We start from the raw sequence: 27,211 nt of genomic DNA, 5'->3' as shown, positions 1-27,211 counted from the left end.
TTACAAACTCTCTTGCAGAAGGAAAGGGGAGAAGAGAGCTGTGGGGAGAGATGGGAGGATGGGGAGGATAGGAGAGAATGGGAGAGGAGGTGGGGAGGGGAAGGAGAGAGGAAAGAGGCCCAGTAGATGGGAGGAAGGAAGAGACTCCCAGTGTGGCTGCCACTCTGCTGTTGCAGTTGCCTGGACCACAGGGCTGCCTCACGTTTCTGAGCTGGGAGACTGCTGGTTGATGAGCTGCACCTTGCAGTCCAACTGGAGTGACACGAGTTCAAGAACCTTCTGTGGGGGGAGAGGAGGAGTGGAACAAAGAGAACAGCACCTTCCCCTAAATTGGCAAAAGCCAGAGCTGCCAAATAGCACGTAAGAACCCAGCACCGGCGCTCAGCATGCCTTCCCCATGAGGGGCTGTCAAACTTATGGAGCACATGCGGCTTTCAGCAGCAAGGTCAGCAGCCAGGGTGCTGGCTCCTGCAGGACAAGGTTCCTCTGGGATTTCCCCAGGGGAGCAAATACACGGTGTGAAGGGAGCTCGAGGGCTAAGCAACCGAACTACTAGGCACGGCCCTCGGCCGTGACCTTGTGCAGTCAGCACAAAAGGGACCTTCGAATGCTAAGGAGGTTATTCAGAGGCTAAGGGAGAGCCAAAGAGGGAAGAGCTATGAAAACAAGAAAGGAGCGTTGGTACTAGCAAGTCACTGGTGATGAAAAGCTGAGCGGAACCTTAGAGTCACGGAAGCAGGAGTCGGCAATCTAAACAAACCAAGTGGGAATACACACAGGGGGAACTGCAGGTTAACACAGACCTAAATTATAAAGCCCTTGTGTGACTATACACCTTCCTCAGACTTGCTAGACAAACCACATTTTAAATCCCTTTGGCCAAAAATATTTTAAAACTCTTACATTGAGGCCCAACTCCATTGGGAGCTAAAAAAAGACAACCTCTGTAACAGTTCATAAGCCTCCACCGGAAAGGCTGCTGCCAATACCCTGAGGATAAGACAACAGGGCTACTCAAGTTGAAAAAAGCGCTGAAAAACCAGAACCTGGAGGCAGAGGTCAGGAGGACATGCTTAACATCCTACCTGGTATTTATTCTAAAGGAACACTTCCATCCTCTGTATTTACATGTGAGACCCTCACTGGCCAACTCTGCAGGTCTTTGCTTCACAATTTAATGGAGAAATAAGGACCTGAAAAGCTAACACTGCCCCACCCCATCCACTTCCCACCCCCATGGCCAGTCTTTGGACTATTCCAGGCCACGGTTCAGCACATTCGTATTAGTAACAGTATGCATTTTCAACAAAAACCAGTCATGGCTAGAGGAAGTTACTAGGAAGTGACTATGTAATGTGAGCAAGAAAGACAATTTTGAAGTAAGCCCTGTGGGAATACATGAAAGGACAGAAGAACAGAATAAATAACAGCAAAATCTGCTTCCGAGTTGTCAGGATTCCATATCACGGAAATGCAGAAGACATTTGGAGGTGGACTGGCCCATCCTAGCAATTGGACCCCGTTCTGGGACTGTTAGAAATGTGGCTGGAGTGGACAGGATGCTGGACGAGGCTCTAGTCTCTCGTGGTGTCGTCAACACACAAATAGCTCCACACGCACCCAAGAGGAAAGGACACACAGTGAACACAGGCACAGGCCAGGGGTCACTAGGACGCGCCCAGTGCCAGTGAGGGGGCAGAGGAGAAGCCGGTGCATCGTGGGCTGCGGCCTGAGGAGCGGGGCGCTCTCTCCCACCTCAGAACTATAATTGATTTGTCTGATTTAACAGAACAACAGTAAGCCACGCACCAGCCACATTTTATTGCCTGTTTTGCACGTTATATCTGCGGGAGATTGTATTTATTACAGAGCAGGCTACAGCAAAAACAATAATAACCTGGAGATAAGCAACAGCCTTACATTCCACTAACTCGCATTCTGACTTTTTGTGTGTCGGAGAGGTGGGGAGTGGAGACAGGATCGGGGAGAAAGAAAAGGCACGAATAATGAAAACAGGGTTGAATGAAGGGAAGCAGTTGCCACAGAACCACTCTACAAATGCAATCAGATCTAGCACCAAGTCGATCAGATTCTCAGTGGGTTTCATGCTCACGGAACCGTCCTGGCCTGGAGGGCAAGCGGACAAGAGGAGCAAGGACTGCGGTGATAGGCGTGGGTCATGGCCTATTTCCTCCACCTTTCAAAAATCAGAAATAAAGGAAACCAGCAACTGTTTCAGGACCCAAACTCCCAGATTTTTTCCCCCCTTAGTGGATACCCTGAAAAACAGGAGCAGAGAGGCAGAAGAGTCAAGTTTATCCTAGCCCCAGTCAAAAGGTAGGTTCGTGCATCTAGCATTACAGATGCCATGAACCTTATGAAAAGCTCTACGTTCCGTTGACATTGATGTCAAAAATCATCTACTTTAACAAAAATTAAAGCCCAACACAATCTAAACACTGGGGACCCATCGCAGCATTCTTGAAAAGTAAAAAAAAAAAAAAAAGAAAAAACTGTAATGAGTTCTCATGTAAGAGCTCAACTGGGCACAAGAGAACTCCAAGTTAGAAAGCACGTTTGGTAGCCAACATCGATCAGTCCAGTCCAGTCCCGGGGAAAGCTGATGGGTGCACATGAAATGGCCTGCTTGCTTCAGCACGATAGGATGAGGCCAGCATCTCACCTGCCCAAGCAGAGTCAGCCACTCACTCCTACACAGGGCTACTTAACTCCCCACAGCAGGGAGTCAGCCAAGCAGGTCTTGCACTTGCTAACTCTCCACAGGAGGCATCTTTGTGCATTCCAACCCTGACCTGTTGAAATCGTTTTTACAAAACAGAAGAGAAGAGATAGGAACAATGGATAGAAACCCAACTCTAAGAGTGGGAGGCCATTAAGACTGGAACAAGTTTATGGGTGATCTGTCTCCCAGTCATGATATATAACCTCCTCCACAGAGCATATTACTTGAGTGTGTTTAGAAAACAAAATATTAAGAGCATATATGTCTTTTTGTCCCTCAAGGATGTGTCCTGGGGTGGGGTGAGAGGTCCTGCATGAGTATCGGTTCACAGTCAGCATCGTGGTGGCATACGGCATATACTATTGGCTCAATGAGCCATTTACCACAGCCTGCAACTGAGAGGGTGGCCAATGAGGGGAGGGAGGGACACAAAGATTAAAAAAAAATTTTTTTACAAACTTTAATGAAACCATTACACGTGTTTGTCTTAGATGACCTTTATTCCAATGCTTGTTAGTTCACCTGGATGTAAACCATTGGCCTGACTGACCCCACCTGACCACGGGTCCCTCGGTAACATCGCCAGAACACTTCAGGAAACTGGAGACCCATACCTCACACTTAAATAGTGCAAGAGAATTCAACACACACATACTGAACATGATACTGTGACAGAAAGAAGAGAAGGTTAGAAAAGGGAGACAAAACTCTTCTGTTAGAGAGGGCACCAAAAAAGCCTCTAACCTAAACTGAATAATGTGTGACGAAGGTGGACAAGGTCATTCTGACATCTATTGAATGGATTGCTTTTTCACTTTCACTCTCCACGTGGTCCAGCTATCCTCTCTTATTTATGTGGTAAGTAGAGGAGTTTGACTTGCATTTATTTCTGAGTAATGTAAGAATAAACCAATTCTCCAATATTTAGGCAGCAAAGAGAATAAAAGTATGTATGAAACTGAATTACAGTTTAGGGGGTGGATCATGAAGACAAGTTTCCTAAGATTCATGGCTACCAAAACACACACAGAGGAAACACATCAAGGTAGGAGGCAGCATGAGATTCGAAGATAGCCTTAAAGATCACTAGGACACTATGCTGGGAATACCAAGAGGACAATCCCAAAACAAGTGTAACTCTGCCTCAAGAAGCCATCAACGGCCTCACTTCGATTCCAGTGGGAAATCTAAGCATGAACACGAACCCCGCAGGCCAAAACAGAGTACCATCCCAAGGCTCAATTCAGCTTCTGGATGGCCCCAGTGGGCCAGACAAGAGCTTTGGGGTGGGCATATCTGCTCTCAGTGCAGGAGTCACCAAGATGTTTTCCAAAATAGGTATCTTACAACTTCCCCCCCTCTGCAGTTAAAAAACCAAAACAAAAATTACCCTTTGATTTGACCAAAAGAATGACATTAAAAGAAATATGGCTGAGAATGCCACAGCAGATACAGAGAGAAATTAAGAACAATTACCCAGCATGGTAAACAAGAGAGAAAACTGGCCTGATACCAGCGCAGGGAAAGTCACCTGTGAAACATGAGCCTCAGTAGATGCAACACAGTCACTTGCAGCTCAAACGCCAGACTTCAGCCACGAGGGACACATACCATGTACCTCACTTGATCAACAGTGGCATGGTATCGTGACTGAAGTCCAATTAATACAGGCCACACTGTACAACCTGTAGTATGCAGTGACTGCTACAGAGAGGGAAAGTTTAACAGAATCCCAGTGACTGAAGCCCACAGGGGAACACCACACTCAGGCAATAGAGAGCTGGCCAGATGGGTTTAGACGCCATCACAAGGAACCACAGGCAGAGCCTGAGTCAGGCTTGGGAACACAAGAGAACAAGATACACTGGAATTCATCACTGCTGTGGGCTCGGCTGAGCTTCTGTTTACAACAGCATTTTCTTTTGGTGCCCAGGGCCAGCTGTCCAAATGTCCAGGCTGAGGCTGACAAGCTCCTCCTCTGTCATGTCCCCTGGGCTATGTGCTCTCTCTACACAGGACCTGGAGCCCCCCCTTACCCATTAGTGACTACGTGAGCAGAACTGGATGGTGTGTGTCCCAGGAACAGAGGGTGAAACTGACAGCCAACAGGTCTTCCCTGGCCCCCTGATCAAAATCAAACTCAGAACCCTCACGACCGCCCTGGGCTGCTCTACGTCTCTTCCAAGCGGTCGCTCCCTGGCACTACTGCTGCCTCTCTTCAGTGCTTGCATGTAGGGACCTTATCTGTCTTTATCTGTCCTGTTCACTGTTATACCCTCACTGTTGAGAACAGTTCCAGGCACCGTAGGCACTTGCTGAATAAATGAATAAACTGTCTCAATTAACAAAGGTATCTAATTCAGACACAGAAGCTCCTAAATACGCAAGTTAACATCCCAGGCACAAATAGTCATTTGGACACAGCCTTTAGGCAGCTCAAAAGTATCTACATCACCTCTTCTTTTCTATCATCTAGTAGATCTGTTAGCTCAAAGGATGCTCACACCGTTCCAGCCTCATTCATTAGGATTGATTGCTAAACTTGTCTGAAAATCTATATTTGACATTTTTTTTCCACTAAGACTTTTCAGTCACAGAATTAAACAGGAAAATTTTTTTTTATTTAAGGTAATTTCATTTTAACACAACTCGAGAGAAATATCTTCTAACTCATGATAATAAGAAAATGGAAAAGCAACTAAGTAAAAATTCAGGTGGAGAGCTGGGAGGTTTTATGCCCTGGTTTAAATTCTGTTTTCCCAGAGAATAAAACAGGATCTCTACAGAGGCATTAGCAGAAGCCGTGGAAAAACTCACATTCAATGCCTGAAAACAAATGAGCTACAGAAAACACATAAGCGGAGGCCCTTCAGTGAAGCAGCAGCCAAGCTCTTGGCGCCTCGAAGTCACATGGCTCCATTCAACAACACAACTCACCCCAGATATGTCTGCGACCCGGTGGATAGGCACTTCCTTCTTGCTATGCAATCCTTTGCCATTCTTAATAGCTCTGCAAAGAAAGAGAAAGGAAAAAAAAAAAAAGTGCTCAATGAAAATACAAACCACAGTGGGAAGGGCTAAGGAGGGAGGGAAAGGGGGCAAGAAGAGAGGTCAGTTCACTGGGCATGTGTGACTACAGAGGGCACACTGCTGAGTAACTGGTGTTGTCCAGAACATTCCATGGTGGGGAAGGTACATGTCTGCTCTTCCCCTAAGTCCAGTAACCATGGCTTGGCTGCTAGTTAAGGCCAGCTGTTCACCTTGTTATCAGAGAAAGCTCCCTAACTTGTCTCCAAATGAAAGGCATTGTTCCAGGCATAAAAGAACAATCAGTTGGAAGAGCGTATTCCTGAAAAACAGAAGTAATAATGTTTCTTGAAGTAATAATGTTTCTTTCTGGGTTTAATCATATGAAACATTTTCAATGCAATATATGTACCTAGCGTTCCAATTCTAATGGAAATAAGTTTCTCCCAGGTAAAAAGATAAATTGCCCTGAATGAAGCAATATTGTACAGAAGTCTTTTTAATATGGGGGAAGAAGGGCGTTTCTTGGTGGTCCAGTGGTTAAGAATGCAGTGCTTTCACTGCCTGACCTGAGATCAATCCCTGGTTGGGTAACTAAGATCATGCAAGCTGTGCAGCATGGCCAATAAATAATAACTAAATCGGGAAGAAATTAGCAAAGGTGCATAATTGAGAATAAGCCTCATTCTCAGGTTGTAATGACAATGAGTTTAGCAGGGGATCCTGCAACACACATCTGACCACCTTGTGCATCCTAATTGGATTGGTCTAATTGTGTCCTCGGAGAAGGCAATGGCACCCCACTCCAGTACTCTTGCCTGGGAAATTCCATGGATGGAGGAGCCTGGTGGGCTGCAGTCCATGGACTGAGCGACTTCACTTTCACTTTTCACTTTCATGCATTGGAGAAGGAAATAGCAACCCACTCCAGTGTTCTTGCCTGGAGAATCCCAGGGACCGGGGAGCCTGGTGGGCTGCTGTATATGGGGTCGCGCAGAGTCGGACACGACTGACGTGACTTAGCAGCAGCAGCAGTAGCAATTGTGTCCTAATTGAATTGGTCCAATCTCCCACCTTTTGCGTTCTAATCCCTTGAGTGGTAGCTTCAGGGACCTGATCACTTGTGTAACAATGAAGGACCTCAGACTCAAAGGTGATGGTACAGCACTAAGCAATTAGTCAAGACCTTCACGAATACTTAGAGGAGGAAATGGCAATCCACTCCAGGATTCTTGCTGGGAAATACCATGGACAGAGCAGGCTATAGTCCATGGGGTTGCAAAGAGTCAGACATGACTGAGTAACACTTTGTGCATACTGGCATGTAAAGAACATTTGTGTTTAGGGACAGAGAAAGATTCAGGAATGTGTCTGCTTCATGAACTAGACTTTCTAGGGTTACCATATCTCAGAGAAAGTGTTAAAGTAAATTGCCCAGACCAGGGTCAAGGTGTAGGACCATCACACTATGAACCACACTGCAGCCCTCCTCGTACCCAGGCTCCGTGAACGAACAGAACTAGAGGTATTACTAGAGTCCTAGCTTTCTAAATCCAATTCACAAATCAAACTGGGTGGGAGTTGCTGAGTGCAAAGTGGAACAGTCATTTCTTACATATGCGGCCCTCATCATTTGCCTCCTTTTCCACCCAGGGGACCTATCTCTCACTCAACTTATCTGAAACATCCTCTGTTCAGAAACAACAAACAAAACACTTCCCTTTCTACTCGGTTTCCATTCCGTGATGAGGGTAAGAAATCAAAATACAGAATTAAAAAAAACTGTAACTCGCTCTACTCTGAACTGTTAACAGAAAGAAAACATTCCCACGTTCCTTGAATGCACAGTTCCTCCTGTATTTGAATCAAGGCAAGGGCTTTAGACATTGCAAGTGGGTCAGAATTTCTCCATTTAATTTTAGTCCAGTGCTTTATCATTCAGGGAATCTGATGATGACCACAGATGGGGGCTGATTCTCAAGGTTTAGCCCCTGGTCTCTTGGGATCTCCACACTAATAGTAGATCCAACTCTTTTAGCTCCTAAGCCCTGTGTGTATCCAGACTGTGTTCTGTTTCTACAGTCTCCCCTGCCACCAACAAGCTTTCCCCATTTTGCTACCATAAACTCGAAGGAGGAGTCTTGGGAACAAACCTGCTGTGAGGCAAGGCAAGCTCACCGTCACCCCAATTGTAAGTTGCTTCCCTTCAGGGCGAGGCATGCTTAGCTTTCTGCAGGTCCTGTGGGGGCACAAACTGCCTACAGCCTTCTCCTGTTCTAACAATCAGGACAACCAAAATAAACGGACCTACCCAGTAAACAGATGGTTCATGTGAGAACATTGCTGAACGCCTGGCCTCTCCTGGGGGCTGGAGAGCACCTCATATACTACGAGGCAAAAAGAACAGGGCCTGGGCAGTAAGTCAGAAAACAGGTTCTTTGTAAAAGCAGGGAGGTGGTAAATCAAAACTCTTCTTTCTCTCTATGATCCCAAGGGAGCCTTATGACATAAGCAGAAATTTAGGACTTAACCAAGGTTAAACATACTACCCCAAGGGGAAAAACCATCATACTCCAAACAGAAAATATGGATAACAGTATGCATATGATATCTGAAACAAACCAGAATTCTTTAAAATTAAGTCTTAATATTAAAAAGGCAGAGGAACTAGAGATTAAATTGCCACCATCCGTTGGATCATAGAAAAAGCAAGAGAACTGCAGAAAAACATCTACTTCTGCTTCCTTGTCTACGCTAAAGCCTTTGACTATGTGGATCATAGCAAACCATGGAAAATCCTTCAAGAGATGGGAATACTAGACCACCTGACCTGCCTCCTATGAAACCTATATGCAGGTCAAAAAGCAACAGTTAGAACCTTACATGGAACAACGGACTGGTTCCAAATGGAAAGGAGCACTTCAAGCCTGTATATTGTCACATTGCTTATTTAACTTGTATGCAGAGTACATCATGCAAAATGCCAGACTGGCTGAAGCACAAGCTGGAATAAAGATTGCCGGGAGAAATATAAATAACCTCAGATATTCAGATGACACCACCCTTATGGCAGAAAGCGAAGAGGAGCTAGACTCTCTTGATAAAAGTAAAAGAGGAGAGTGAAACAGTTGGCTTAAAACTCAACATTTAAAAAACTTTAAGATTATGGCATCCAGTCCCATCACTTCATGGCAAATAGATGGGGAAACAATGGAAACAGTGACAGACTTTATTTTCTTGGGCTCCAAAATCACTGCAGATGGTGACTGCAGCCATGAAATTAAAAGATGATTGCTCCTTGGAAGAAAAGCTATGAACAACCCAGACAGCATATTAAAAAGCAGAGACATTACTTTGCCAACAAAGGTCTGTGTAGCCAAGGCTATTGTTTTTCCAGTAGTCCTGCATGGATGTTCGAGTTGGACTATAAAGAAAGCTGAGCATTGAAGAATGATGCTTTTGAACTGTGGTGTTGGAGAAGACTCTCCTGAGAGTCCCTTGGACTGCAAGGAGATCCAACCAGTCAATCCTAAAGGATATCGGTCCTGAATATTCATTGGAAGGACTAATGCTGAAGCTGAAACTCCCAATACTTTGGCCACCTGATGCCAAGAACTGGCTCACTGGAAAAGCCCTGATGCTGGGAAAGACTGAAGGTGGGAGGAGAAGGGACGACAGAGGATGATATGGTTGGACGGCATCACTGTCGTGATGGACATGAGTAGGACCTTGTTTAGGACCTTGTTCCTAAAAAGATTATTATTAGGTACTTGGTTGCATTCAGGCATTAATTTTGGAAAAACCTTCAAAGACTTCATCTTTTCATACTTTAGATACAATCGCTAAATTAGATAAGATTTCAGGCAAATTTTGTAAATTTCATTTACACTCAAGAGGCAGTATCATATTTAAGGGCTTCCCAGGTGGCTCAGTGGTAAAGAATCTATCTGAAATGCAGGAGACTCGGGTCTAACTCTTGGGTCAGGAAGATCCTCTGGAGAAGGAAATGGCAACCCATTCCAGTATTTTTGCCTGGGAAATCCCATGGATAGAGGAGTCTGGCAGACTATAGTCCATGGGGTCGCAAAGAATCGGACACGACTGAGCAACTAAACAACAACAGATCATACTTAAGCTGAGAAATAGTTGTTGTTGCTGCTGCTGCTGCTGCTAAGTCACTTCAGTCGTGTCCAACTCTGTGCAGCCCCATACATGGCAGCCCACCAGGCTCCCCCGTCCCTGGGATTCTCCAGGCAAGAACACTGGAGTGGGTTGCCATTTCCTTCTCCAATGCATGAAAGTGAAAAGTGAAAGTGAAGTCGCTCAGTCGTGTCCGACTCTTAGTGACCCCATGGACTGCAGCCCACCAGGCTCCTCTGTCCATGGGATTTTCCAGGCAAGAGTACTGGAGTGGGGTGCCATCGTCTTCTCCGAGTTGTTGTTAGTTCTTAACAAAACAGAGACAAAAGTGAAAGTTTGTTATTATTATCTGTAAATGCTAACTACAAACGCTGCCTGCCCAGGACTAAAGAGTAAACGGTACACTGGACCCAGGCCGCACAGCGTGAGGGCTCACTGACCAAGTCGCTAAATGGTCTCAGGCCCGCTCAGGGAGACCCAGGTCTCCCGCCCTGTGCTGCGGTTGCTTTGGTCCTTGTTTGCCCACTGCTGCAGAAAGGGCCCTGGGTGAGCCATCCCCAGAAAACCTCCGTCAGTCTGACACAAGGGCTTCTAGAGAGAGAGGATCTGTGGGAACACCTCAGTGCAGAAATACCTGCTCTTATCTCAAAGAAGTAAGGATCAAACACCAAGAGTGGTAGGCTCACCACGGTGCTGTTCCTGAAAGGAGTATACTATGTACCTTTTTCTTCCAGGATGCAAAATGCATATATGACATGCCTGTCTACTAACAGCTGTACATACAGAAAATGAAAACGAGATCCTGCTTCTGCTGCCTTGTCATGACTTCTCAGTGGGGCAATCCCCGAATCTTACATAATCCAGCCTCTGTGGCCTAGGTTTGGGGGCACTCTGACTTTTAAGACCTGGGAGGGTACAGAAGGTAGTAAGTTTGCTTTCCACCAGTGCCTGCTCCACCGAGCAAATGGCGACTCCTCTCCCCACACTTCCTGCAGGCTGAAACCGCGGCTCAACATCCCTTTTCATTAGGCAAGGAATGAAACTCCTGACTTCTAAACTTCGCCTGCTGTGTCTGCTTAATAGCTGCTTTCTCACAAAGGCAGGCTGGAGCTCAGGCCAGCCGGGAGAAAGGAAGCAGTGGGGCAGAACTCAGCCTGCGCCTGTCGGAGGCTTTCTTCTCCAAGCAGCCACAGCACAAAGATGGCAACGACCAGCAGTGTCCATAATGGACAGAAATCATCGCCAGCCGGGAAAAGTGAGTAACGTCTGCACACATACACAGAGGCAACAGTAAAGGAGAGGGATGAAAACTCTGCTTTTTAGGTTGCTTCTAGAAGCTTCTAGAAGCTATAGCGTGGGACAGGAACCCCATTCAGATCAGCACAAAACTCTTCTTGCCAAGTTTGAAATTCTCCTGTATGAGATGCTACTGCTTTCCCACTAGAAGATAAAACCATCAACTCTGCAAAGGCAGACATGGGTGTTGTTAAAAGGGAGATTAGCCTACTACTTAGCATAAAAGGATTAGAACCTAACACTGTACAAAGAAACAGTTTGCTTTTCGGTTCTAGGGCCCCTTGCAGAAAAGCCTCCATCTCCAAGGCACAAGCCTTAGCACCACTGACATCCTGAATCATCAGTTCATCTTGTGGCAAAGAGGCCATGACTTTAATTTCAATACAACAATGGTAGACTGGTATTCTGAATAATTTTGTAAGTTTACAAAAAAAGTTCAAAGAATGTATGGTTAGAGCCAGCCTTAACCCAATCATAAAATAGTTGCCACATGAGGAATTTTTTAAAAATCAAATTCAATTATTTATTTGGCTGCATGGGGTCTTAGTTGTGGCTTGCTGGATCTAGTTCCCTGAGGGCTAGAACCCAAACCCCCTGCACTGGGGCTGTGGAGTCTCAGCTACTGGACCATCAGGGAAGTCCCTTTTCTTGGGATTAAAAAAGTTATTTTTATCTTTTGGCCATGCAGTGCGGCATGTGGAATTTTATTAAGTTCCCCAACCAAGGGATGAACCAGAACTCTCTACACTGGAAGCATGGCGTCTTAACCACTTGACCACCATGGAAGTCCCAGGAATTCTCTACCTGGTGACATAAGTGAGCTTCAGGGAGAATGCTGGGAGTATCTATGAATCAACCTGAAATAGTAGGAGAATTATATATGTGAATTTTTCTGGGGAATAGGAACTCCAACAGCTTCACAGAAAGAACCACTTTTATACATAAAAGGGATCTAAAGGAAACAAAGTGATGAAAAGCAGACAACAGAGGCAGAGGGAAATGACGCAGCAAGATCAGGAGGCCCTGACTGGCAACTCCCCTTTAACAACACTGCCTTGTTAACCAGGAAACCAAGCTATCCCTTAACTCTGCTCTGAGTCCTTGCCTACAGCCAAGCCTTTCTTCCTTCCTAATTGTGCTCACTTGGCTCTGCTGTAACCCTCTTGGGCCAGGCCCACATCAATTTATTCCAAGATAACATCAGGACTATTTTAACTAAATCCACTCAGGCTCCTTTGAGAGCGCACACCACCGCTCCATGACTTCTTCACAAAATCAGTTCATCACTTTGTTCCCCTCCTTATACCCATAACAGAGACCCCCAGCCTGTGCCATCAAGGGGAAAGTGTAACCTGGCTTTCATGGGCCCGTTTGTCTTCCCTACTCCTTCTAATCCAGTGGGGTCCATTTTCTCCAGACCCTTACGTGCAAATCATTCATAGATCCACACTAGAGAAAAAAAAGCCACCACCTCATCCCAATCATAAAACAGCTGTCACATACAAACTGCTAAATCGGGGCCCTAGGTGGGAGTCTGTTTGAATAGTGGAAGTATCTACAAACTACTCTGAAGCAGTAGAATTATATATGTGAATGGGTACATGTCTGTGCAACACTCAGTTGAGCATCCAGTTACAAACTGCAATGCAGTATTTTTGAACTGCATCATGCATTCACTTTAGTTCTATAGTAGACTATGGGCCCTTTGAGGACTTGAATTCTAGCCTTAATATTTGCTACAGTATTTAATACAGAGCTATATTCACATAGTCTTAAACTCAGGGTCACCTAGATAAATTATCGTGCGCCTGGTAAAGCTGAACCAATGTCCACTGACTAACACAGAGTGTGAAGATATTTCAGACTGGAGACTGGATAATGCCAAAGTGGGCATAGAGCACAGAAGAGTGAGCTTGTTGGCTTTCCTGGAGGTGCAGATTTGTGGTAAGATACATGCTCCAGGTTGCAGGCATCTTGGTTTCACTACTTGGAGTGGGGCAAGGCAGAAGAGTTGAAAGCCTGGCCTCTGAGCGGAAGCACAAGGGCATCAAGATCAGAAGCCTCGCATTCCCCTCCTTAGGTCCCCGAGAGATAGAGGAGGTGGTTGGCCACCTGAAAGGCAGTGATGGGAGCAAAGCCCCAGCTAACACGAACAATAAAACAGGACCAAGTGGCAGGACCGTCAGAAGCACCTACTGGGTAGTACAGAGTATGTAACTATGGAGAAAGGGAAAGAATTCAAACAGAAAAGGAGGAAAAACAGAACAAAGAGCCAGTTAACTTGCCAAACTTCTAAAGAATCTTGCAACGTATTTTTAGCTCACATTGATGAATACAGAGTTTCAACTGAAACAAACAGCAGTGAAACACAGCAGCAAGCAACACTTTCTTCAGCTTTTTTTTACTGGTTCCTTGGCACCTGGAGGAGGTAACCAGGTCCTGACACTCAGAAAATGAGATGTGGAGCGGGCACAGGTGCACAATGGGGGGGTGGGTGAGCTAAGATGATGCAGCTGCGTTGCAAACGAAATCAGAATCACTGATAAGACAGAAAAGATGGAGCGTACATAGTTGGGAAAGGAGGAAATTGAGTCCTACGGTCAAGGGGAGGTGGGAGGACTTATGAGGCAGTAGAGCAAATAACAAGGAACTCTGGGCAACCTCATCTAAAACTAATATAAAAAGAAATGAAGATGTATTTCTGTTGTGCCGGGTGTGACAAGTGATCTGCTGTGCTCAGGTTAAGAGGGGAAAACTGAGCTCTGTGGAAGAGAACCACCAGGCAGCGCAATATTAGATTCATGAAAACATGAGCAGACGATGCTGTCCCAGGTTAGGGCCACAGGATTAGTAGTGCCCAGCAGAAATGGTCCGTGTCAGTCTCGAGTCTTCTTGAGGGGACAAGCTGCAGAAAGGGAAGATTAGAGGCAATGGCAACTGAAAGCTGTCTCAATGACACTGGTTTTTATAATTTTTTCATGTCTTTATTACAGAGGCAATACAGGGCCAGAAAAAGTACAAGAAAGAACAATCCATAATTCAATTTCAAGATAAAAGCACCATTAACGTAATTTTTAAGTGTTGATACACATACGTGTGTGTGCGTGCTGTTGCTCAGTTGTGTCCGACTCTTTGTGACTCCACGGACTGTAGGCCACCAGGCTCCCCTGTCCATGTAATTTTCCAGCAAGAATACTGGACTGGGCTGCCATTCTCTTCTCCAGGGGATCTTCCCCACCCAGGGATCGAACCTGTGTCTCTTGCGTCTCCTGCACTGGCAGGCAGGTTCTTTACCATACCTGCCCACTTAAAGAAAATTGTGGGCAAAGTTTAGCAATTGTTTTTTTCCCTCACAAATAGTTAACTAAATGAACACTTCCTTGTGTTGTTAGTTTTATTACATCATTTTCTAATCATTGCACATAAACCTGTAACGGATGCACATTGTCTATTGCTGGGTATCTCTGTGACTGTACTATTCCAGTGTAATACTTCCAGCCCTGTAAATTACGCCAAAGGAATAGGTCTTACACTGTCAGGCATCTTACTAATTATTTCTTAGAATAAATTCATACAACCTGGACGGCTATGTCATGGGTCAGTGAAGCGCCATTCCTGTTTTTCACCTCCTTTCCCCAGGCAACCCGGACAGAGCATGCCTTGGCTCGTGGACTCTATCTGTGGATAATCCCTTCGATTTAGGTGCTTGTTCTCACGTATCCCATATGCCCACTGGGATCTCCATGCTTATCACGACGTTCACAATTATTTACTCGCTCACCCACATCCCCACCAGACCATGTGTTTTTGTTTTCTCCTCCAATGCACCTGCTATTTGTTACTGTAAAAACAACACATCAGAGAAAAATTTAATGCCTTTTACTCAGTCAAAAGACACAACAGACTTACTGCTGGGAAAATGGTTTTTCCAATGTGAGTACATTTACAGGGACCTGCTGGAAAAGATTCACTGCCATCCGCTACAGATTTGGCTCTCTGAACTTGACACAGAAGCAAGAGGCATGGGAAGTAAGCCTACTCAACTTCTGGGCCCAGAGTTGGAAGAGGGGAGTTGGGGGGCAGCGTAGAAGATCACACTCATGTGAGGGAATTTACAGGAAACTTAGATGCAAAGAGATCTACAAAACAAAGAAAGCTCTGAAGGAGATTTCTCTCTCACAAGCTGCTATAAAATTCTGGGCATTGATGTATCAGTGATTAATTATTTGAACTCCAGTCCTCTGGAGAGATTTCCAAGGATTAGAGCCAAAGCAGGAGACTGACGTCTGTAATAGAGACTCGCTCCCCAACCACTCTGCCCCCTGATACCACAGAGGAGGCAAATCACGTGAGAACAGCAACTCTCAAGATGATTTCATATTAAATTAGCCAAGAAGCTACTCAGAAGGAATCTGGTTAAAGAGTCACAAATGCAAGGCATGAGGAAGGGGAAAGAGGAGTTAAAGGGAATACAGAGCTAGTCAACGGGCTTGCTGAGAAATAAGTATGGCTGCCGGGGAAGCACCACCAGGGCAGGAGTGCAGAGAGATCCAAAGCTGATCCTGTCCACGGCTCAGTCTCTTTACCTTTACTTAATGGTTACAATTTCAACTACTAAATCATTAATGTGCCACAAAAAGGACACAATTTTGATTTTTTTCTTAAAAAAAAAAAAAAAGTAGTTAAGAATTGTTTAGGGCAGTGGTTCTCAAATTTTAGTGTGTGTTAGAATTTCCTGAAGGATGTGTGAAAAGAGATGGCTGGGGCTGAATTCCAGTTTCTGTTTCCATAGGTTTAGGGCGGGAAGATGTGGGCAAGACCTGAGAATTCACAGTTCTAACAAGCTCCCAGGTGAAAATGATGTTGCCGGTCTGAGGACCAGACTGTGAGAACCAGTGGCTTAGGGAATCAAATTAGGAGACATTCAAAAATGGCAAGGATCAAATGTTAACACTTTATTGCTACAACTTATTTATTTGGGATTAAAATTATATTCACAGTATGATAATCTTCAAATGTATTTTGAAATATGTTGGAACTATTTTGAAACCTCAAATATTTAGGGACTGAGAGGAGCAAGAGCCTTTTAGCCAAAAGAACAATGAGATGGTGGAGAACAGATGAGGTGCTGTGGGCAGATAAATGGTCACAGCTGGGTGGGAAGGGGCAGTGAACACCCAATTAATTACAGATGTTAGTCAAGAACAACTTCCTCTGCAAGAATACAACCAGTGCACATTAACAATTACAGAAAAGACTGGGCAACGAGGACTTCTTCCTATGAGTTCATGACTTGACTGCCCATACCTTGTGTACACAGAGGAGCTAAAGCTTGCGGGTTCTGACTTTAACCCAAACCCCTACACTAATCATTGAGACGAATGTCAGAGCTTGAGTCGTATAGGTTGGAACTGGGAGTTGGGAGGCGAGATAGGATGAAGAGTGAACAGATCCTCTTAATATCCTGAAAGAGAAAATTATTTGGAAATGGAGATATTATACAGCTCTCCAGAAGTGGCCATTTGTGCTGCCTTAAATGCAGATTGATTACTGCTATTTGGATGTTGAGTGCATCATCTCTTCTGAAGAAAGGGAAAAGCTAAATTTCCCCACATTCAGCTGTATCGTCAAATCACTTCCCCACACCCGCTCTTGTAATGCACTTTCCTGTTACCACATCCACGTGCAGGAGCTGATGTGCCTGACTCCCCCACGGTGAAACCCCAACACTGATGTGTGCTGAATCTCATCAGCGACCTCTGGCTGTGCCGCCTACAGGCAAGCCCCAAATCTGGTGGGGTGTGCACGTTTGGGGTTACGGGAGAAAAAGAAGCAGTTACTAAAGAGAAAGACCAATCTCCTTCTCGAGCTGGTGTCCATCTGTACCAGCATCCTGTAACACAGCCAGGTGAAGAGGGCAGCACACAATTTACCCAACTCCAGCTTTCTATGACTCTGGGCTACAAAAACCCACCTGCACTCTGGTGCTACAGGAAAGGAACAGAAAAACTTCAAATCAAAGCTGTGGTTTTCAGCAGTATTTGGTAGGATCTAGTTTTATCCAAAGAGAATGTTCAATTGGTTAGGTCATTAGATTGAAAGTGTGAAATCTTGGTTTATTAAAAGCTGTACCATTAAACGACTGAGCAGAACAGAGGCTGGATGGAAGAGAAGAGTTTCAGGGAGGTGTCCTCATGGGAAAATTTAATAGAAATGAGAAAAAGAATAAAAAAGATGTAAGGAGGGCAGTGTTAATGATGCAGAGAGAAAAAGAGGAGGGGCTAAGAAAACAGGTAAGAAAATGAGAAAAGGAAAAATAGCAACACCCAGAGGTCCTATTCAATTATTCAACGTGTGTGCCTCCGAGACTGCATGCTTTGTAAGGCTTCAGTCTGGTATCTTTTTTCTTCACTACCATTATCCCCAGTGCCTAGGGCCCAGGATACACTAAAGAAAATGGCAAAGAAAAGGAATGGATCCAAGCCATCATGTGCGAGAGAAAACCAGCCTGAACAACTGTACCCACTAGAGGAATAATTTATTTTGTTTGGAGAACTGGTTAACTCATGCAGTCTGTATACTGTGATAGGATATATTAGTTTCAAATTTTCAAAAAACAGATTCAACCTCAACACCAGTTTTCTCACTGGATTGGTAGGAAGATGAAATCTGCTTCATACCAAGTCAAAACTGTGTCAAGCCAGCAATGCTGACCTCTTCCAATTAAAGCAATAGAAAGCAAAAAAAAGCACTGGTGAGTGATTCTTCACATTTCATTCATAACCAGCATTGAAAATGCCAGTTAAATTGAAGGCACAGACAGGAAATACCTTATCAAAACGTTTTGTGTTTGTCTAAGCACAAGGCGTTTTTTTCCTCCACCTATTAAAATTTTGTGGGAAAATCCCTCTATAAATCAAGGGGAAAAAACTGGAGCTGCTCTGGCTGAATCAGGAGTGGGAGCTCAAGCACATTTCTCTCCCAGTGGTATTGAGAGTACTTCAACAGACATGCAAAATAAAAATACATTTACAATTCACTGCCACAAGAGCACTGCTACCTGGAAGTCAGTAAGCCCACTGCAGACTCAGTAACTGTATCACCAAGAGAGATCTTTACCTGAAACAGTTTCTAATGACTACAGGTGTTGGCCTAGGAAAGAGTTAAGTTTATAGCCTTCTAATCAAAGTCTGTGATGGAAATGCCAACACAGATTTCCTGGAGGTTCAAGCTGAGAGAACTCCACAATAGGGAGGGTAAAAGCAAGAGAGAGTTGATAGGATTTTAATGTTGTTACTGTCCAGTCGCTAAGATGTGTCTGACTCTTTGGGACCCCATGGACTGCAGCCTACCAGGCTTCCATGTCCTTCACTATCTCTCGGAGTTTGCTCAAACTAATGGGCATTGAGTTGATGATGCCATCTCATCCTCTGTCCTCCCCTGACTGGTATTTATAGGGCTGAGAGACCAGAGATGCCAAAGTTGGCAAGGCAGGAACACTAGTTGTTTTTGTTTTTAAAGAAAAGCAAAGTTGCAATCAGAAACAGGACTCCCTGCAGGGCTGGGGAGGACAAGGAGTCCACACAGCTCTGAGACAGGGCAGGCTCATGCTTGCCTCACCAAGAGGGAGGACAGGCCCCCAGTTTCCTTAATCTGCAGTGTGCTGGCAAGGAAGAGAACAGGCAAAGATAAGAGCCTGCCCTTTTCTCTTCTCCCGAGATAACCCTAACCTCATTATGTACGTCCAGAATGAATCTAAATTCATTTAAATCTGCTCAGACACTAGGTTGTTCAACACAATTGCTTTCCCACTGTCAAGTTGGGGCATCAATTTCTTTTCTGAATATATACAGCCTATCTTGAAATCACAAAATCTTAGAATTAAAAGGTGCCTTAAAGGAATAAAGCCCCAACTTCTGAACAACTTCTGTGTTGTCCTGCAATGAACCACAGAGTAAGTTTCCAGGAAACCTTCAAATATTACATTTTAATACAAAGTAGCTTTAGGAGAATGCAGACAGATGATATCCTACAGGTTGGGATGTCCAAGGAAAACAGGACACACAGCCAGGCTTTGACTCCACGCATTACCAGCTTATCTTTAGTGTCCACAATAAGTTTGACAAAAGTCCACCAGGAAGGCCTGTAGAACGCTAAGGGAACTCACTATCTGTACTGTTTAAATCAAACAACAGATGTTATATCAAACACATAGAATTTGAGAGACTGTGTAATACCTTAAAAAAAGAAGCGTTCCTATAATGAGTGACCCAGTATCTTGGAAATACCTAGGAAGGGTACGTGACTCCCAGTAGGAGTCAGAGCCCTGCCTTCAGCTTAGAATACTTGGTCAAAATAGACAAAGCAGCCAGCCCACTGGCCAAGAAATACTGAAGTCAGACAAGAACGAGAAGCGTTGGGAAGTCAGTATGGGAATGAAAAATTAGAATGATGCAGAAAGGAGCGACACACTTACCAAAGGAGACCACGTGATGTCCCTAACAGAGTACCGAGTTCAGGAGAGTCATCAGAAAGTGTGGGTCAGCTGTACCCAAGTTCTTTTTACTAAAAATGTCGAGGACACACACTGGAGCTCTCAAGGCTGGGACACAACCAAGGGCCTTTTAATGGAGCCCATGAGAGAAGCGATGCCCCAAAATACACACAGAAGTGCCAAACCCTTATCTTGCCAGGACACAAGGTAAGGAGGGAAGAGGCAGCTGATGATAGACAACTGAACTAGAAAGGAAGGCCGCCTGCCGGGAATTAGGGGTTCATTTGTCCTTTAAACAAAAAAAGATGTGGCTTTCTCAAGATGCGCCCTGTGTTTGAGGTGTATTGAGGGTTTCCCAAAAGCAAAGTGCCATTCGAATGAAGGCGCCGCAAAGGGTCAGGCACACACAGAACAGAGCTGCGGAGGGTACTGTGAGCTCGTTTCTGGCGGGCAGGTGGATGTGCTTGAAAGCACAGGGAGCTGCAAATTGCCATTCTTCTTCCTCTTCTGTCTCACCCGCTCTACCGACGTGGGCCTGATGCGTCATTCCCTGAGCTTCCATCAGATGATCTGAGAAAGGTCGGCAGATCATAGCCCCTCACAGAGGAAGCAGGGCTGGCAGGGCTCATCAGCTCCTGTGCAGGCAGCTGTGCTGACCCAAAGAGTCAGCCAAGTTAACAGGCTGCCCTTTCCCCAAAGCTTACAACGTTTCTCTAAAAGGATTAATAGCTGAGCAGCGCTCTGGGAAGCCAAGTCAATGGAAGAGAACTGGGCACCAAGACCACTAGTGACAGCCAGAGAGGAAAACGGGGATCTGGGGCTCAGGAACAGAGAAGTCTCTCGGAATCACCATCCTCGGGTGACTCAAGATGACTGCTGGCCTTGCCACGTTGCCTTCACCCACTTGTTATTCACTCAAAGAGTTCCAAGATGAGTGACTTGCCCTGAACAAAGCAGATGTTATTTATTCGGCTTTGCTAAAGCATTAGATACAGTACCTCCAGAAATTTAACTTGGGAAATTAATTTAAATTGGCGTGGTTCAGTACACAATCACTGAAGATTAAAAAGTGGTGGCAGGATGATAAACAAAAGACAGTTAAGTGACAGTCCAGGCGGTGAAAGACTGGGGGTCAAGAGCAAAGCCATTCTTGTTTAGGGGTTCTACTCAGGGCCAAGGAAAGGAGTAAACAACTTGCTAATGAGATCTGCAGAGGACACTCAGCTGGGAGGTGGAGGAACCACATGGACAGGGACCTAAAATTACAAGGCCAAGTTCAATTGGGGAAAAAAAATACAGCTTCTCTATCCAGGGGAACTAGATAGATAAGTGAACTCAGAATGTGAACTCAGATCACATTCGTGAGACGGGCAGGGTAAGGGGCAGAGGCAGCAAGCACAAAGTGCTCTGACATGTTGTAACGTGACATGAGCACAGAAGTGCTGAGGTGACACAGGGAATGTCTCCTGGGGCCAGAGTGCGAATGAGGGCGACTTAAGATAAAGTAGCGTTCAGAAGAGAGGTGCTGTTGCAGTAAGGTCGACTAGCATTTTTCCAAAAGTGGGATGGGTGGATGGGGGTGGTTTGCATTCTGCACTGAAAATAGTCTTCAATGGCTATAAGGCCACCATTCCTATCTGGCAGGTGTTCCTGTCTTTCTCACTGGGACTGGCATCTAGAAGATGGCATGGGGCCACCTTCCTGGGGCTCGTGGACAGCACTGCTCCTGAAAAGGACTCACTCGCAGGTCACACAGGCCACTTCTAACGCGTTGTGAGGTATGTACTGCCTCGTGGCGGTGCCTCACTGGCCAGGGGAATCGCTTCATTGCTCTCTGTTTAGTCAACCTGCCATAGGGCCGTGGCCCCAAAGCTGGTTTTTTCATCATCTGTCTGAAATCGGTGGCTCAACACAATTATCTCTAGGCAGCTCATTGCTTTAACAGGCAAGCATCTTGTTACATTCCATCAGCTTAAAATGAGAACCGGACTGTTTTCTTCTTAAAACCTAAAAAATTTCACCAACTCTGCATACTCATTAAACATTAGAGCACAACACAGCTACTTCCGACAGCATAATAAGAGCTTGCTGTGGCCTCACTTTCCGGAGCAGCTAGGCAAATTATTTTCATGCTTACCTGCCTGTCAGAGTTAAACATTCACTAGTGGCGGAGAGAAGGCAGAGCGGAAAATGGGACTCAAGATCCCATGGAATGGCTAAGGGCTCCCGCTATGCTGGCGAGGCAAGACTGCTTCTTTGGATACCATCAGACCAACTGAGCGTGCCCACCAAGAACCCACCCCCACATAAAGAACAGTCTCATCATTGCCCATTTCCTAGAATAGCGAGATATCAAAAGTACTTGAAACGTGGAGCTGCATTTCCTGCTATGAGTCCTTTCAACCCATTGGCTTAATGATAATATAGGCAGGGAGAGAAGCATAAGACGTGAGGGAGGATTAAAGAGAAACATCAATTATGGGCTACACATTGTATTATTATTTTTTAATATTTTAATGCGTTTATTTGGTTGCGCTGGGTCTTAGTTATAGCATGTGTGATCTAGTTCCCCTGACCAGGGATTGAACCTGGGCCCCCTGCATTGGAGCAGAGAGTCATAGCTACTAGACCACCAGAGAAGTCCATGTCGTATTATTTTACACTAGGCATTCAACAACCAAAGACACTGAACTTTGTGCTTAAGAATGAAGTCTTAGGCAGGTCCTCCAGGGAAAAATCCCACAAGAAAAGAATCCAAAAAGCCATAGCAAGGCGACAGGCTGCTCTCTTAGCTGACGTCGTGTGACATCCTACAGATGCCCTATCCATCAGGATGTGACACGGTGTTAAGAGGCAAATGTCTCCTATCAGGTCAGTGTTCTGGGCCAAAGAACAAGAGAAGTGATGTCAGGGATGAAATCTGAGGTACAGATAACACGGGCTCAAACTCATTCCTCCATGAGCCGTGGAGCACAGGCTGGCAACTAACAAACTTCTAGACAAACTCCTAGGTCACAGGAAAGTGTCTGCATGAGACAAGTATCTGAAGCCGCTCTGAAACAATGGGTATATCTTGGTAGAGTGCAGCAGTCTGCTGAGCTCTGGATCAGAACAGGGATCCAGCAATGATCACTGAGCTCTTGCTGTTTCCTGGGAAGGCTAGAGGAATTATTCTGCTTCCAGTCCCGTCTAGTGACAGAAAGGCCCCATGAGAAAGAGCCCTGAGAAAGGTCCCTACTAAGAAATACTGCTGAGCAGTATGCATGTCCTTGGGGCAACCAGCCACAGGGATGAAGGACAAAGGAAAATGTCACGGGGCTTCTCACAAACGCTCTCCTGCCAGCTGTCAGAAGTGTGACACCCAAACTCATTCCCTAATAAATGTTTTCATTTCCTTTGTACATGATGAAAGGTCTAGAGGTGGTAAGTGGGAGGGGCTGGGAGCAGGGGCCCCTGGAGGGATGAACCCGAGGCAAACGTCCTGTGTAGTAAGCAAACTACAGGGCTGTTTGTTCCTGGAAAGGAAAGGATGGTGGAGATAAAAATATTCCACATAGTATTTACTCATCTGTTCATTTTACAACATCTTCTGGGAAGATTATGTCTAATATATGCCTAAATTTTGCAAATTTAAAAATATAGAGGCCCCAGCGTGCTTAACCTGGGTTAGATTGCAAGTATGAAGTGAGTGAGGCCCCTTTTATCTTGATGAGGAAAAGCTAGAATCATAAAAGAATATGGGCTTTCTCAGCACGTTGCTTTCCATCACATTCTGCTCAGGGGCAGGCAGGGAAGTGGGAAAGAATAAAGTGGGGCTGGGGGACCCAAGGCATTCACTTTAATAATTAGGCATCTCACCTGGCCTCGGCAGCGAGCAGTTCATCATAGTGAGAGGATCGCTGATCGTCATCCTGCCGGTATCTGATCACCGTGGCTAGACCTTTGCTGACAAGGGCCTCGGCTATGTTTCTGCAACAGAAAAGATAGGTCAGTGAGCACTCGAGGTGCATATGGGGCTCAGTCAACAGCAATAACAACAGTTAGCACCTGGGGGTCTTAAGGCATCCTGGCAGAGGGAAGGAGTTCAAGACCAATGAGTTGCTAAGCTAGAAATCCAAACAAAAAGGGGGAATAACCAAGTCCCCTGGCTCAGCATTTTTTCTGGTTAGTACAGTCAGATGCTATATCAATCTGTACATAAAACCTGGCAGAAAATATCTGTAAAAAGCCCACATTAGGCAGGGCTATTTACAGAATGGTATAAACAAGTCACTACCCTCAAGAAAAGTCTGCTCTAAAATACCAGGCACACAGATAAAAAACAAAGCACATAAAAGCATGACCTAAATTTCCCCAAATCTCCTTTTTTTCTAGCCTATACTGCAACTAGAAACTACTGTGCTCCAGTTTGGCAAACTTAGAAACGCTGGTTTCATGGAACACTCAAGAGTGTGTCTTTTCTCATTAGAACTCCGGACACTGACTCTCGGCTGACTCCAAGGGGGCCTGGGTGAGGTGAGGTCAAGAAGGAATTGTGGGGTGGCAGAGGGGTGGTGTTGGGGTAGGATGAAACATCTTCATTAAAAACGGCATGAGCTAGGGAACAAAGTGAAAAAGTAGAAAATGTCAGATGACCAGTTTTGAAGCAATACTCCCAACAGTCCTTTTAGGACCACAGAATATTCAGATTAGAATCCTGCTTAAAAAACAAACAAACAAACTTCAACGTGCTGCACGTTCTCTTCACTAGAATAAGACAGCGGGGCCACTGTGAGCGACTTTCATCTACTCAGAGGAGTACACTGGAAGTGATGCTCGGCCAGCTAATGAAGCGTGTTAGCCTAGTTTCTCCTCAACCCGGAAAGGGAACTTCGATGGGTAAAAGTGAAACTGCAAAAACAGATTTTCAAAAGTTACCTGAAGCAAGTAACTGCAAGACAAGAGGCATGGTATCACTGGGGGAGAGCGGCATTATGTCTTTCTTTGTGTCTGTCATAAGTACACCAAAGGACCCACTCAGACCATCTGGTGAGCTGCCCTTTAGGGAGGAGGGATGGTAAGGAATAGGCTACTGTACCATATGCTATGATTTAGTTTTGCTGGGAAGGCAGTTAACTCTCAGCACTCTGGTGCTCTCAGACTCCCAGCCTTTGGGGATGCCATGAGCTGGGCTAAACCAGTCTATGGGCAAGCTCAAGCCACTTAAGGGTTCTCTTCATCGAGGCCCAGGGATTTACTTTAAAAGAAAAAAGAAAAAAAGAGGGGGGAATATGGGCAGGGAGATAAAGAAGGAAAAGAGGCTGTGGCTGATTCTCTTCTCATTATGTGCCCCTCTGCTGCCTGTTTCTCTACTGCCAGCATGATATTAATATCTCCAAACTGCCACGGAATTAGCACTTCTCAAAATCCACTCCCACAAAGAGGCTGCTTTGCTGGCCACCCTGTCTCCTGAGTCACCGCATAAGCGTGCTGGCAAACGCTGTCATCATCACCGAGCTGGGTTTGGCAGGGTGGAGAATGCCAGCAGCCCCAAGTTAGCAGCTGTAGATGGGGAGAATTTAACTAAGGGTCTTACCCAAGGCCCAAGAGGGCAGGAGAGAGGCTCTGCCCACCAAGAGGCCAGAGGGACGGCTGGGACACACCCAGCTGCAACAGGTTGTGAGGGCTTAGTGATCGGAAATGCCAGAACAACAAAGACGTGTTTGGTACTGCGTTTGGAATAACAAAGCATTGACATTTTACAGTCGATATGTGGGGTCTGGAACAGAAAGCTGGAATGACAGAGCAGGCGAGGGAAAAATCCACACAAATAAGCTTCTATATGAAAAGCTGGAGAATACAAAGCAAAACAGTACAAATGTTTAATGATCCATCCTGGTTAATGCTGCTCCAATCAATTCACAGTATCGAACTGAGTTCCTGCGTGGCCAGCAGAACCAAGGACACAACCCTTTCCTCTCCTGTGGGCTTCTCACCCTCTGGATCCCACCAGCAAATATCTGCAAACCAGTTAGGGCCTCAGACTCCACGACCTGCTTTCAGTGCAATCCATGTTTTCTTAGCTTCTTCTCCCTAAACACAGACTTTTCCTGAAGAATGGCCGCAATGTTAGTGCTGAGGCACGGAAGGTAAAAACATAGGAAACAATGACAGATATCACTTACGGGCCCCGCCCATGAGCCAGGTGTGTGAGAATCACACTGCGTGCATTTTCATCTTGGTATGTGTTGCCCTGTGAAATCAGGCTGTATTACAATTAATTCATCATCCATCTTCCAACTCAAACTGATGAGGTCGAAGAGGGCAAGGGCTGTGTCTTTCTTGCTCTGTAGCCAAGTATGAGAAATACAGCACTGGAACATTATTTCTTATCCTAAGCGTTTATTAGCCAAGCTTGCCCAGCATAGAATTAAGAACAAAAGCTTTCAACATGCCTTCCCAGCTTTTGTCATTCTCCTCCCCATTATCCAAGACTTGTATTTAAAGAGAATGAAAGGGAGACAAATAAAATGGAATTAGCCGAGATCCATGTACTTGACTCTCTTATTCATTTCTTTGGGCCACTAATGAAAGGTCAGGAGATTTCCCTCTGGCCAAAGATGGCTCAGAACTCGACACTGGTGTGCTGATTAGTTGCCCAGTAAGGAAAGAGAACATTAAATTATGTGCCATGACATTATGCTGCTTTAGACAAATTTATAAATTCTGCTTTCTTGAGTGTATCAGTAATTCTACTCCAATTACACATGTCTGGCTCGAATGGATAATTCACAATCAGCATACAAAAAGGGACCTAACAGTCTTGAAAGTCTAACAGGAAATCATCTCTCTCTGTATCAGCTGGAAACAGAATAAGTGCTGGACTTGAAATGCTTCTCCAAGCTCAAGGAGAATTTTAGGTTATATGGGAAATGAACTGTTTCCACTATGCAGGATCAGATGTTCTTAAGAAAAACACAAGCAACATGGGTCTCTTGAGCTTTCTCAAAAGATCTCCATGTACCTGACATCCTCCCTGCTCACTCATTTCCACAGCAAGCAGGTTGTGAAAAGCATTTACTTTCTCATTATAAGATACTTTTGAAACCATGGGGTACTATACTCTGCCAATCTGGAAAAGGTATGCTGTGCCCATATATGAGAATGGGATTCTTAAAACATAGATTTCACTCACAATAATTACTTGATCACACTTTTGCCTGCCTTCCCCAATCTCTACACCCCAAATCCAAGAGTGGAAGCAATAAGATATAGAGAAGGTCAGATAACTGACTATAATTAACTAGATTACTTAAAAGTAGGGGAAGGAGGGGATAAGTAATTTTAAAACAATCTTACAGGAAAATTGCACATACAGTAACAAAGAACATGCCAATCTCTGATTCATTTGAGAGCAAATGACCGTTTACACCATCATCCCCCAAACCGTTAATGTGCATTTCTGACAAATCAGGATATTTTTCCACATAGTAAACAATGACTTGAACCAGGATATCGATGTGGACACATTA

General features: G+C 45.1%; 1 protein-coding gene across 1 annotated transcript in view; it reads right to left on the bottom strand.

Annotated features, from left to right (window-relative positions):
• SND1 (staphylococcal nuclease and tudor domain containing 1) overlaps positions 1–27,211 on the bottom strand; it is a 421,336-nt gene that overhangs the window by 172,278 nt on the left and 221,847 nt on the right. Inside the window, exons 13-14 of the mRNA XM_061414616.1 lie at positions 23,559–23,669; positions 5,681–5,753 (exon numbers count right to left, since the gene is read on the bottom strand). Coding sequence (XP_061270600.1) covers positions 5,681–5,753; positions 23,559–23,669 — 184 coding nt within the window. The remainder of the gene's footprint in view (positions 1–5,680; positions 5,754–23,558; positions 23,670–27,211) is intronic.

This window comes from Bos javanicus, chromosome 4, assembly GCF_032452875.1.
Source record: "Bos javanicus breed banteng chromosome 4, ARS-OSU_banteng_1.0, whole genome shotgun sequence".
Lineage (NCBI taxonomy): Eukaryota > Metazoa > Chordata > Mammalia > Artiodactyla > Bovidae > Bos > Bos javanicus.
Note: the sequence above shows the minus strand (reverse complement) of the source record. Positions and strands in the feature narration are given on the sequence as shown.